This window comes from Battus philenor, unplaced genomic scaffold (genome assembly GCF_028537555.1).
Source record: "Battus philenor isolate CCGP_79_NKW_IND1 unplaced genomic scaffold, ilBatPhil1.0.hap1 SCAF_22, whole genome shotgun sequence".
Lineage (NCBI taxonomy): Eukaryota > Metazoa > Arthropoda > Insecta > Lepidoptera > Papilionidae > Battus > Battus philenor.
The window spans coordinates 7,936,893-7,951,135 of NW_027181685.1; the positions used below are offsets into that span (position 1 = coordinate 7,936,893).

The 14,243-nt window shown below is 28.6% G+C and overlaps 2 protein-coding genes across 6 annotated transcripts in view; one reads left to right on the forward strand and one right to left on the reverse strand.

The window, feature by feature from the left end:
• Positions 1–6,727, reverse strand: part of LOC137923721 (immunoglobulin A1 protease autotransporter-like) — a 48,171-nt gene extending 41,444 nt beyond the window's left edge. For 3 of the 5 annotated variants that reach the window (XM_068766971.1, XM_068766973.1, XM_068766970.1), the window contains exons 1-2: positions 6,455–6,726; positions 5,403–5,545 (exon numbers count right to left, since the gene is read on the reverse strand). In XM_068766971.1, the coding sequence (XP_068623072.1) occupies positions 5,403–5,545; positions 6,455–6,546 (235 nt within the window). In that variant the 5' untranslated portion in view covers positions 6,547–6,726. Of the gene's footprint in view, positions 1–5,402; positions 5,546–6,454 lie in introns of all 5 variants that reach the window. The other 2 variants (XM_068766972.1, XM_068766974.1) reach the window with 2 other exon arrangements.
• A 901-nt stretch (positions 6,728–7,628) lies between these two features.
• On the forward strand, positions 7,629–8,164 carry RpL28 (ribosomal protein L28). Its single transcript, XM_068766904.1, has one exon. It carries the CDS (start codon positions 7,710–7,712, stop codon positions 8,127–8,129), a length of 420 nt encoding a protein of 139 aa, XP_068623005.1. The 5' UTR covers positions 7,629–7,709; the 3' UTR covers positions 8,130–8,164.
• The last annotated feature ends 6,079 nt before the right edge of the window (positions 8,165–14,243 follow it).

The window sequence follows — 14,243 nt, forward strand, 5'->3', positions numbered from 1 at the left end:
TTAGAAACATTCTTTCAGTTTATAACGATAAAGATTTAAATAGTTTAGAAACTTTAACAACTTTCTTAACTTTTTATTTCTTGAAATGACACTTTTTTACCGTTAAAACCTGTAACCTGTATTTTTTTGGTCTTTTTAAATGCGATTTTTTTGTGGTATATGATAATTCCAATCATATAGGAACATAATTGTCACTGACAATAAAAAACAGTGGGTAGATTCTTGTATATTTGGGTATATCGAAATTTACAAGCAGCTAATAAACCAACATTCTTCACAAACTGATCACCGACTGGTAACTGAAAAATATCAACTCTAAACAAGTGCAAAGTAATAACGATAGCGATTTTAAGCTAGTTACCGCATAAAAGTTCGGTAATAGTTAGAATAAGAAGGCTAATAATTATACGTTATAGCAATTCCTGGTTATTTCGAAAAGGTATTAAGTTATTTTCTGCCTCAGACTTTTTTATGGAATCTCTAATTTCTGCAAACTAAGTTTTTTTTTTAATTGTATTGCGAAAACTATTCGTTATTAGCTACTCGATTCATCGCACAAAACCATGTTTGAATTCAAATCTTCATTTATATTAATTCATTTGCAATTAAAATTAAACCAAAAGCTTTATTTTAATCGCCGGGAGTGTTTCATGCTATTTCGCATTGTGATTTTATAGATAGCATTGTTTCTTACTTACGGCATAAGTTCTGCACACGCGCGTATCAAGTGTTAATGCTATATGATAATTAGTTTTCATTCATAAGTTTTTTTAAAGGAACCTCTTTATTATAACTACAGTCTACTTCTTTCGAATGAAGTGAATATTCTAATCATGTCTGCCAACATGCCAAAAGGCCACCTTCACAGATCGACACGTTAAAAGGTCTTACGCTGTCCACATCTAGCGACTTTCAGCGACTTTGAGCGACTTTGACTACGTTGTCGGTCCACCTAGAGGACGCAGGCTACTCACGCTGCGACTACCTCTTAGTGGTCGCCACTTGAAAATTTTAAGGTCTCAACGGCCGAGTTATAATCGATAGATATCTTTTATGCGAGACATTGATATAGATAATCGATTCCAGATCTGTAGTAAAAATAACTTTACTCGTTCACGTCTTGCGCTGTTTTTTTTTTCGCATTTTTAAAACAATAAATAATAATTTGTTTATAAATTAAACCATACATAATAAAAAAACCAGGCCTTGATTTTTATGTTCCATTTTAATACAATTTTAATACAATATTTTTTCTTCTTTGATCAAGTTTTAGCCTATTCATATATAAACTAGAGGCTGTACGGGCAGCCTATAAAACACTCGAGTAGTAAAATCATTACACTAAACATCAAGCAGTAAAATCATTACACTAAGAATCTAAACACTTTGTATGTGGGAGGATTTTCAGACCGTTAAAATAAGTTTCGGTCTTAAGAACAAGGTATAATAGATCACCAAAAATCCCCACGATGCCCGTATCTAGATACTTACGACTTCCCGTGACTTTGATTAAATAAACGGGCCACCTAATGACTGCTTACGCCAGTGAAATGTTTTCTTTACCAGTATCTTAACTAATAATTCACTAATTATCCAAAGCTTTCGTTAGTTCGTTATTAACCGCAAATAAATAAAATATGAATGCAGGCGTTTCTTACCCGGTTCTACTAGGAATCTATAGATGAAGCCCATATCCGGCTGAAGACATCTTACGACTGGCTTAATGTATTGTAAAATGACAGGTCATTACATCGCTTCTTCGCGGATCGTAATTCTATATAACACGTTGACCAACCGTTTCTTTAATTTCAATTAATTTTGTGCACTCAAATATCATTATGTTTCACGCGTTGCAACATGCATGTAATGTAATCACACTATAAGTAACATGACACAAATGTACGAGTTACAAATAGAATTCATCTTCTGCAGAATATTTGATTTGTTAATTAATTTACGATCCGTTTGATTCATGTAATACATTTATAATGTTCCACATTTACATGCAAGTAATTTGCTCGTGTAGATACAATTTAATTTACATAAATAAGTAAATTATAATAAAAAAATTCTGAATGCGGAGTAGTTCGGGCAGTGCATTAAATTTAAATTTTTGCATACTCTGATTCGGATTAAAATGACTAAATACGTTTTAAATGTGATGACATTTAATTTATAAGAGACAAAATTGTGGCCTACAAGGTCTGTCATAAACTATATATATATATATATATTAAACAATAACTCGCTTTTATATTTTTTCCTAATGTCTTGCATTTAGTTTACGCTTTTATTTCTTTTAATTTGCAAAAATTTAAACTTTTTTTTAGCCTAATTCTTATTTAAAGTTTCATTCGCCGTTTCATGGTTATACTAATCTGATATGCAGAGTGAACTAATTATTTATTTCTTTAGTTATCTTAGTTGAAGAATCATTAAAGTAAGTCAACAAATATGTTATCACAAGTGAGCCTTATAGACACTATAGAAACAATGCATTTTATTTATTTTGACATAGAGGAAAGTTTATTACAGCATTATATATTTAGACGATCATAGTTTTGTATACCCGTCTGAATTTGTAGGCGATTCTAAGATCAAGGCAGGTTTGGAACCTTTGTAGATTAAAGCTAAGGGATGCTATTTACAGTCAGCTCAATCCGAGTGGTTTCTGTTAAATTGAGGCTCTTCTGGCATTTTTTGCATGACATACACAAGTCGTCATTGTAAACGAAAAATAATTCGAATAAATAACGCTCCATGACGAGACAATTTAATTTTGAATTAAAAAGCAGAAATGCATACAAATTAAGTCTATAGAATAGTTATGTTCGAAAATGGCTTCGACAATTACCATCTGCCCCTAAAACATTGCTCGTACAGCTAAATGAATTAATAGCTAATTTTTTTTGTAGTAATCAAAAATTGCTTTTGCCTATTCCGTGGGTTCATGGCGGCAAAGGGCAGACGACGCCTAGCCTAAGAACTTTTTGACCCATAAGACACCTAGAGCGCCCGAAAGGGCCAAACCAAAAAAGTTATAACAGTACTACCACTAAAGAAATCGTTAGCGATGGGGATAAAAGTGGTGGAAGAAACCCCACCAACGCTTGTGCTAGTATGATCGGGAGTTGTCCCCGGTGACGTACGAACCAGTCTCGTTTCCAACGGTTGGGTCATTGTTTAAACATGTAGTAGGCAGAGCACCAATTTGCTCAATTTTTTGTCATTGTTGTACAAGCACAATTCATTTGCAGTGTTGTTTGAAAAGACAGCAATTTTTATGAATATAACATATTATATTATTGTTATTCAAAAAATACCGACTTTAAAAACTTCCAAATGTAATGTAATAAAATGTTGAAAATAAGTATTAACATGCCTCCACATAAAAATACAATAATAATACATTATACATTTTATTACATGGACCTGAGAGTAGTTGCATAATGTAGTTCATAGTGTAGTTGATTAAAAAAACTGTTAGTGTGAATGAATCAGGTTTTAATTATAAACATATATATATATGCTTTAGTTCACAGACCTAGTTATAATTTTCGAAGATTAAATATGTCCTAAACCTTGTATAGCAACTATAGATAGAGAAGTCTGATCTTTGTTTACAGCTCATCAAGCGTATCGGCCCATCCTACAAATCTTTCCTTTGTTCACTGACTAATATTTTGATCATATGATATTAATCATTCTCAAAAAAGGGAGTGCTTAAAGAGTTTGAACAATATCAATATTAATAACCTATACATACAAATAATATGTAATTAATGACAAAAAAATATAATTTTATATATGGTCAACCTGATGAATACTCCTCTACACAAATGTTACATATTATTACTTAATTATTTAATTCCTGTTTTTAAATTTTCATTAAGGGTCAAGGACGATTCATGTCATAAAGTTGAAATATAGAAAAATGAGAGTATGGAATAACTAAAATTTCCTTGTATTTCCCAAACTTTTGTAATTTCCTTGTGTTTTATATGGGAGTGCTTTTTTTCATTATTTTTAAATATTATTTAGTGCACAATGGAGTTGATTGTGTAAGTATCAAGTTTGTTTACTTCTATTCTTTGGCCACATTACATTATACAATTGTTTCTTATCCTTAATAAAATAAAATAAAGTACCAGGAAGTATGACAATGAAAACTTAATCAAATTGTGATGTCTTGCAGTGTACAAAAGAGAACACTAATTTGTGATAAACTTATTATTACAGTATATTAGAACATCAATGTATTCTATAACTTAACCACCTATTACAATTATTTTTCATTCTACACTAATCTAATATCAGATCAGTCTATTGACTATAAGCAGATGATTTGTGTGGAGTATCTTAAGAATGTTTCATTGTATTAAAATAAATAATGATTAATTTAGAATGTATTATTTAAATTTAACTATTTTCCAAAAATTATATGTTAATACTATTTGCTCATATTCAGTAAGAGTTCTACTTAGCTGAATGCACTTATTTGTTGTTTTTTTTTTTAATAATATAAAACAGATTTATACACTTTTTATAGTGGATAATGTAAAATACCATCTGGCTTAGCATTTGTGCTATCAGAGATAAAATATAACATAAAAGAAAACAATTTGAGACTAAGTTAAACAAAGGTATTAATTTAAAAAATAATTAAATTTGACTGTTGCTGCCGAAAAATGGTTTACAAGAGGTGACCACAAGTTGGTAGAAGCAGCATTATGCCTCATACTGGGTGGACCAACAATTTGGTTTAATTAAAGTTGCGGGAAGTGAACACTAGCAGTGAGAAACCAATTATCATAGCAACCTTTGGGGAAAGCCATAAAATTATGATGAATGAGGATAACAGAAATATAATAAACATCTGTTTGGGATGGCCCGAGGTGTATACATCACTAAGAAATGAAAAGAAATTCATCATCACTAAGATTGTTTAGGTCATTATAATAAATATGCCATTATTCAGAAGTAATTTTAACATAGATGGCACGCTTTTATGTTTCTTAAGCTATTGCATTCATAGACCTTGATTGGGCTGTTGCTATCAACATATGTATACATTTCAATGTTGCCATTAGTTTCAACCACATGGATTTGGTGAAGAGAGTAAGTTGTGTAAGAGTTCCCATTATTAGTACTCTTATAATATCTTGCCTATAATAATTTTAAGTTAAGCCTGTAATAATCCTCTTTTTTTCTTTCTTTCTTCTATAGCATTTTAATTCAAACAAAATAGTAAAATAATAAACCCGAAGATGTTGCTATTATCGGACTACTGGCAGACAAGCTATTAAATTGTTGCATTTGTATCTAGTAATACATTTTCCATCAGATTCCTGCATATAATAAAAGTGAGTATTCAAGTGAATAAAATTATATAATTTACTTACTTTTGAGCAAACTATCTAATATAGAATAGATTTCTTTTTCTAATTTAAAGTATTCAGAGTCCTTGTTGACATACTCATCAAGAGAACAATTCCAATCAACTAAATCCACTCTTCCACCAGTGTCACCCGGGACAACATATAACCTGTAGACAAAGTAATAATAAAAATTTATTTGTTGATTTCAATATTATATAAATAAAATATGAAAAGAAAGAGATAAGGAATATGAGATCAGTTAGTCAAAGTAGGCACTTTGACTAACTGGTCTTTTCTTAAAATATTTATTTTGTATTTATATTTTATTAATATTACTAACATAAACCTGTACAACTAACAAGAAATTTCTTTTATAGTTTCAAATTCTATGGTTATAGCTTTCAACATTTTATATATATAAAATAGGCAAAAACACTAAAATGTACATAAAATTTGGGGAAAAGCTCAACTTTAATTGTTGTTGAATATATAACATTCATCTTGTTTACTATACAATCTACAGAATAAGTAAATAATGTCAAACATTGTGGATAAAACTATTGCTTTTAAAAACAGCAAGAGACATATAATTAACAATTTCAAGAATATAAATTTATAAATAGCATGAAAACATGATTATAATTCAAATGTAATATTTATAGTTAAATAAAAATCAAGTCTGTTAGCAAGTACTAATATTATCTTTTGATAAGGTCAATTTATTATATCTATTGTTTTAAATATAACTAATGTTTATTACTTGACAACATGATTATTCTCTATGTATCAAATATTAGTAACATTAGAAAATTAAAAACCCACAGATAAATGTATCAAAATATAAAAACTAGGTAAGACTTTTTTTATTTTTCAAAAATACATATAATAAACCTATATATAACAAGTTACAAACCGGTGATAAACACATGCCCAGTGACAAATTAATAAGACATAGATTTCGGTGGTAGAAGGTATTTTTATAATTACTTGGATAAGGTAGAAGAGATTTTATAAATGCTTGGACAAGATAAGGTAGAACGGTCTTTTATAAATATTTGGAGAACTTTATTACTTACCAGGTTTGATCATTAGTAAAATCTAGTGAATCCAAGTCAATGAGATCAGAATCAATCATATCTTTGTTTATATTTTGATCAACTTGATCCATAATTCCAATATAGGCGAGACATCAATTTGGCACTTCACACTAAACACATAAATTTCACACTATCACGTTTTAACATTTATTCTAAGAAAATCACTATAAATAAATAAGAAAAGATTTATTAAATAAACTAACACAATTTGTCTCCGAGTCCCAGACCAGTTTGGAATTTGACATATCACCATAAAGTGCCAAAAATATGACGAATCAACGGTAAAATTCATAGACAACTCGTTCGTACAATACAAAAAACCAACGGAAACTGATCCAAATATATTTCATTTGTACCTTAATTTTTTCAAGAGAGATGTATAATAGTCTAGGCATTATATAAACACTAGTAATTAATGGGAATCGATTTGGACTAAACACAGAAGTTAAATTACTTATACAGAGTTAACCAATGCGTTATGAGCTTCAAAGATAATATAAAATTTATTAACGTAAAGTGCAACTCTAAGAAATTTTCTCATTTGTATTTTAGTAGTAAAGTTTTCGCTTGCAGTTTTTATAAAGATAAAACGTTTTTCTAGAATCAAATTATGAGTAAATAATTTCTTACAATAATTTAATTTCTGAATTTGCAACGTATTAATAAATAATGAAAAATTGAAAGAAATTTCTTCTAATATATGTAATATGGTTACCGGTAGGTTAATAAGAATATGATTGCACAGATTTAATATTATCACTGTTGAAAACATTGAATTTGATCAACAAACTGTGTAAATTATGGTTTACATTTATTATATATAATGGATTACAAAGTCTCTTGTTTTAATATCTTCTCGAAGATTCATTATCATCTTTATTTTAGCTCTAGGTCGTCCACGGTTCGAAAATCATTTTAAAACATATCCCACAATACAAATAGTTTAACTCCTATAATGGCAAAATATTTTCCAAAAACTGAATTGCAAATAATACTTTTGATATATAATCCATTATATTTCATATATAATCCATTGAACAATATAAAAAAGTTTATTAGTTACAACTAATTCTAAAGCATTCAATTAAACTTTTCTCATATAATCGATTCGTTTCGATTAATGATTAGTAATGTCATCTACATTTTGACATCACTATCAGCTTCTTTCTTTTTTTGTCTAAGCACACGTCGCGTGCACGTTGTGGTTAGGTAGTGTTAATATTAAAATACAAAAATGTCGTCTCATTTGAATTGGATGATTATTCGCAACAACAACGCCTTCCTCGTGAAGAAACGTAATATCAAGAAACCTTTCAGTAAGGAGCCGAACAATGTAACTAACCTCAGCTCTTACAGATACAATGGATTGATTCACAAAAAAGCCGTCAGCGTGGTTGAGAATCCTGACAGGAAAGGCTTTACAGTAGTGTACAAGAAGGCCAGGGCGACAAACAAACCTGCCAAAAACATTGTACGTCGCCCATTTAAAGCTGGTGCCAGGCGATCCTTGTTCAAGGTAAAGAGGCTGCTGAAAGCCAACAATTACCGTACCGACTTGACTAAAGCTACACTCCGTCGTGCATCAGCCATCCTCCGCTCCCAAAGGCCCATCAAAGCGAAGAAACCTAAAGCAGCGGCTGCGAAGAGCGAATAATTTTTGTTTAAATTAACAATAAAAATGTAAAAGTCTGAATTGGTATTATTTTGAAATATCCTTAACCTCATCTTATGTACTGTTTAATATAATTAAAATTTTAAATTATATTATCTAACCTTAGATGAAAGTTATCATTGCTGATGATATTTAATAAATAAACCTAGTATCATTCACATAAAAGACATGTCAAGCATATTATCCATTCTCACGAATTACATGTTCTTCTGTTAGCCCAGTTTTTCTTTACATTATATTATTCAAATTCGAAAAAAGTAACATAATAATAATACCAAATTGTAAGCTTCAAATATACCTATCTAATTTTTTACACAAAATTCAAATAAATATATTTTTATTATTTGATGATTTAGTATTATTGGTCATGAATTAAGGTTAATGTTTTTAATAAACATCAAAATACCTTGTTTGTTAACTTTGAAGTTTGGTTCAGTATTCTTGAACAATTACATGAATATGTAAACTCAAAACAGCGTTGGAACATTTTAGTCTAATCAAATCTATATAATTAATTTGACTGTTCTCAAAAACTGGAATATACTGCATGCTTAATTTATATTATAAACCAGTACATATTTTTGCTTGCCTGGTTTAGATCAGAGGTATCCAGACTTTCTTCCATTAGACCACTTTCAAAGTTTGGTTGGTCTGGCCGATTCCCAGCTGCATCATTTCTACATAATCAAATTTAGGTGCATTAGAAAATGTGTTGCATATATATGGAATATGGATGTTGCTTGTAACAGTTGCTGAATGTAAAATGTGCCTATATACATAGATGAAGTCAAGCCAACATTTTAGTTCTTCACTATTGAAAGCAGATATATGGATCGCTACATATGAATTGTAAACCCCCTTTTTTGCCATACTCATATGTTCTATGTTCTTCTAAGTTTCCTGCGGATTCCTGTTTCCACCTGAACCACTTTGTAAAATCTTACTATTATGTGTTGTGGTTAATAGAAGGTTGAGGATGTGGTAAGACGATGCAGACTATTTCCGACTTAGTATATTGGAAATCAACAGGGGTGGCCTATGTGCAGCAATGGACATTCTAACGATTAAACAGTGATTATAGTAGGTTAACATTTGTAAAACTGAATAATTGATTGAGATTGTAATTTTCTTCATTTTAATACATTCAGCAATAGTGGTATAATTGGGTTGCATTTTGTCTAATGATTGTTACACCTATGTAAAAGCTTTAATACAGTGAATATATTATGCATTTGCTGTCAAATACCATTCCTCTGAATGTAATCTTTTCCAAAAATGAATGGTTTCAGAAATATTAAACAACATAACGATAGTAAGAAATGGTGTCTATAAAATAAGGATCTATACTTAAAATTAATTATTATTTACAATGAGTACCAGCAGACTTCGTTCTGCTAGTAGTTAATAACCTATCACATAATGATACTAAATTACTGTAAAATATATAATATGTAGAGAAAATATTTCACAGTGATCTTATTACACAAATGTGATTAGCATTAGGTATTTTTGCTGACAAATGCAAGACTTTTTATCACCCATTTAAAGATTTTACGCGTATAACCAAGGTTCCTGTATATAGTATATGCCTGGTTAAATAGTTCTTAAAAGTTTAAGATTGAGGTATTTTTAATATTTGTGAATTAGTACTATAATTCAAGCACTGGTTTGACTTCTTTTTGTTCTGATTCTATTTGTTCTGCATCTTCTTCAACTAATTCGTGCTGATATCACGGTCAGCACCAACATTGAAAAAAAAAAACATATTTCATAGTTCACAAGTAAATAAAAACTTTAACACTTGATAAAATTTACAATTTAAGACATGAAAATTGTAAACGACAACAAATGAAACACAAAGAATACTGCAAACATTTATTGATAAAACAAATGACTGTCAAGAGATAAAAATGGAATGTAAAACTTTTCATACAATTATACAAAAAAAATTAGCCTCATGCATGATTTCATATTCAAACGGCTGAACAATAATAATTATATTAACTTTAAAAATATAAATGAAAGAACTTAATACTTTATCATTTATTACATACCCTTATTTGTGCAGACTTTAATTACGAAGAATATCACAAAACAGTGTATATATATAATATATAGCATAGCGGCAAAGAAAATCCTGAAATATCAAATCCATCTGCAAATATACACAAATTTAATACAACAATTAATTAATTACAATTGAAAATTTAACATGTAATTACTAAAATATTTTTATCGCGACTTGTACGAGTTTTAGCATAAATCTATTTTTAATAGGGTGCATTCACAATTCCATTGCGAGAACGAAGATTAGTCTTTGAGTGTATTTAATATGGTAGTGAAGATAATGTTAAAGTTATATTACTTTTCTTAGTTAAATTAAAAATTGTGACACTTTATAAAATGCAGTAGTAATTTAAAATTTGAATAATTGTATCACGGCAGCACAGATAACCGAAAATTTAACTTAAAATACTCCATATGAGATAAATTTAATGGTGTCAAATTATATTTATGCAAAGATATTATTTTAAAAACTTGTATCCAGTTATGACAACAATGATGAATTATAATTTGTTATGAGTATGGTATGAACTGGAAACACTAATTATATATTTATTAGGTTTGCTTTTATTCATTGCAATGTTTCATTGTTAAATTGAAAATAATATTTATTTTTGGTAAACTTTTGTTCTAAGAACAAATGCTAAGATGTCATATCTTCTTTAATATCTTGTTCTGTGACATTCATGTCATATCATTTAACAGTACAGGTATGTTATAAACAGATTATTAAAAATTGACTAAAACAGTTTCAGGTACAATACATGCTGAAGTTAAAAAAAGGCACAAACATTTAGCCTATAGTATTCAAAGGCACGACACCACAAAAATCCATATTTTAAATGACTATTTAATTTCTCAAAATTATCGTATCGAATAAAAATCAGATTTTAAGTTAAGTAAAATTTACTCAAGTCATACATTACATAGTCATACATAATGTATGTGAAAAGCCTTTTCAGTGTATTCGGATAAATTTTCTGACTTTTTTGAGTTTTTAGCAAACATTAATTTTTTTTTGTAAATGTGTGTACAATTAAAAGAAAATTTGTCATTAATGTGTAAATTTTTTTCTACTGTAATAAAATTCAAGTTCATTTTAAAACACTAATTTTAAACAGACATTTACTATAAATACATTTTATACAGTTCTAGAAGCTCGATTCAATTTAAAATGTCGCTTTAAATTACTCCATCAATTTAATTTTATACAAATTTCATTTTAATATTCAATTTATCTAACTAGTTAGACAAATACCCTATATAGGCACACAAATATTAATCCTATATGTATTGTCTGACCATTACCAACTGAACCTAGATGTGCTATGTTGTGACCAGAGGTTGCATATCCAGTTGTATATCAAAGTAAGTTCAGGAATTATTATAGAAAGCACTTCCATAAGCACTTCCTTAAAAATCCTCGGAGATGATGTCCTGTTCAAACTGCAGAATATGCAGACTTCTGCTGAAGTAAACACTTCGAAAATAGTGTCTCTTGATAGTATTCTATTAGAAACCCATTGAAATAAATTAAACGTTATGGAAATAGGCATCCTATCATTTGATCTCTGTTCATGACAATAGGCTCGGAAATGTATACTGAAGAAGTACACATCTAGCACCTGATTGTCAATATGTTCCCTAATTTATTTTAATGGAGAAATTGTTTATTAATGAAGTAGAGAAATTTAAATTCCAACTACTCCTACTGGAGCATGAGAATAACTCTTATAAATACAAATAAAATACTTGTTACCACTACCTGCATTTCCCTTTTTCACTAAAACTTGTGTATCCTGATTTATGGGTTGCATTAATACAATCAGATTTACATCTATTTTCCAATAAATGTATATTCTTTATGAATTAATTTAACCACTGCATAATTGAAAACGTTTTAGTATTAATCAGGACATATTTTATTTATTAAAACGTAAATAAATTTGTACCAGTAATTTAAAAAAGACAATTCTTGCTACTTAATAATTTAGAGATATAATGACAATAAGAAGGCAGTGACTGGGAATGTGTATTTAAATTTTTTATTGTCTTCATGATTAATGTAATACTGATGTGGTAATTATTTTGTTGAGATATGTACAAAAAGAATGTTTTTTATCAAATTTCTAGCAAATAAAAAAGTAATATATTATGAGCTAACTTTGTTCCCACGGGTGGGCCACTAGTTCATATCAAAGCCAAAGTGCAATTCATAATATATGAACGCGACAGAATTCTAATTTTAAGAGTTGGAATAACTCATCAAGTGTTAATATTTTATAGTTCTACAACAAATTGTGACAATTCAAAACAACTGTGTTACCATCTTTTTGTGTAACAAGTTTTTCCAGAACTCATTGCTAAGTAACATTTTAAATTATAACACACGTATAGCAGATACATAATAAAAAAATCACTTTAAAACTGTTCATCTGTTTCAAAATAGGTATTTTTACATGAAAAATAATGACATTAATATTTTTATTGGAAAGACAAGTTCAATTACGTTTATTTTTCCTTTCAATGTAATCTGAATCATTGTTACTTCTTCAGTCCAAGAATTGAACATTAATAATGAAATTAAATTCTGTTGTGTTTTAGGTTACACAAATGCCTTCAAATTACATCTAAAACTAAAATTACACAAGCTTACACTATACAATGACTAGGACAACATTATTCCAGGCGTTTTCTAAAAACATTTTGTACGTAAAATAGTTACCATGCCACCAATTATGTATGGCATTTAATATTAAAGCATATTGGAATGTAACTTATATGGTCTATAATACTAACCCTACAATACCAATTCCTTATGTTTTATTGGACCATTGTAATAAAATATAGTAATTAACAACGTGGTTTCATTGTGACAAGAATAGTTAGAATGTGTAATAACGTAATTGCAGCTCTTGCACTCAAATAGGCGCTTTTCGTTTTATATCTCTTACAATAAATAATACAAACTAATTGTAACTCAAGGTATTAATCCTAAATTCGTTCTTATGATCGTCGATGAATGAAAAATATAACACAACCAATGTCATGAAAAGCACCGAAAAATAATGTGTGCGCTTATTTCTTAAACACATCTAATCTAACATCCATAATTAAGAACTATTTTATCGTCGATATTTCATCCATCGATATGAAAAAGGTATACTCTATTAACTTACAATTTTCTATTATTTTAAGACTACATATAGTTTTATTATCTGTGAAATTATTTGAAATTTATTTAAACCAAAATTTTTTAATGTTGACTAGTGTGCGAAATCTATAGTGATATCTAAATGTGAAAAACCTGCAATCATTACATATATATAACATAAAGAATAAAAATATTAAATTTATTCAATTCATACACTAATGCTAATAAAGGTGCTACTACTATATCCAAATATTATTATAAAATTAACTTAGACCAGTACAACAAAAAGTTCAAACATTGAAATGTTTCTAATGAATTGAATAAAGATGAAATTATATAATACATGCACAATCTATAGTGCATTATTTTAGTAATTTTCGATAAATTTAAATATTTTTCTATTTCTTTTTTCATATTTTTACAGCAGCTACCAAAGAAACAAATATCTGTGTTTACTTTAGTCTATTTTAGTTAATTTTTCATACAGGTGTAAGATTGAATTAAAACTTTTGAACAAATGATTTTAAATTATTAAAATTTCAATCAAAAATCAGTAGATATTGTTATGTGTAACACACAACATATATGTTATAGCAAAGATTTTAAAAGCAGTTTTTTTTCATCTGTATCATTAAAACTAAGATTAAGCAGTGTTGACTCTAAATAACTTTTGTTTTCACTGGCTTTTTAATTTGTACCTACAATAGTGATACACAAAATGTAAGTTAACTTCATTGGAAAAATTCTACTAGTAAAATACAAAATCACTAAAAAGAATAATATGACAATTGCTTATGATCAGACATACTCTTTTGTCAAAATAATTTTTAAGATCCCTGATTAAATTTACAAGAACCATTCCTTTTATTATTGTATGA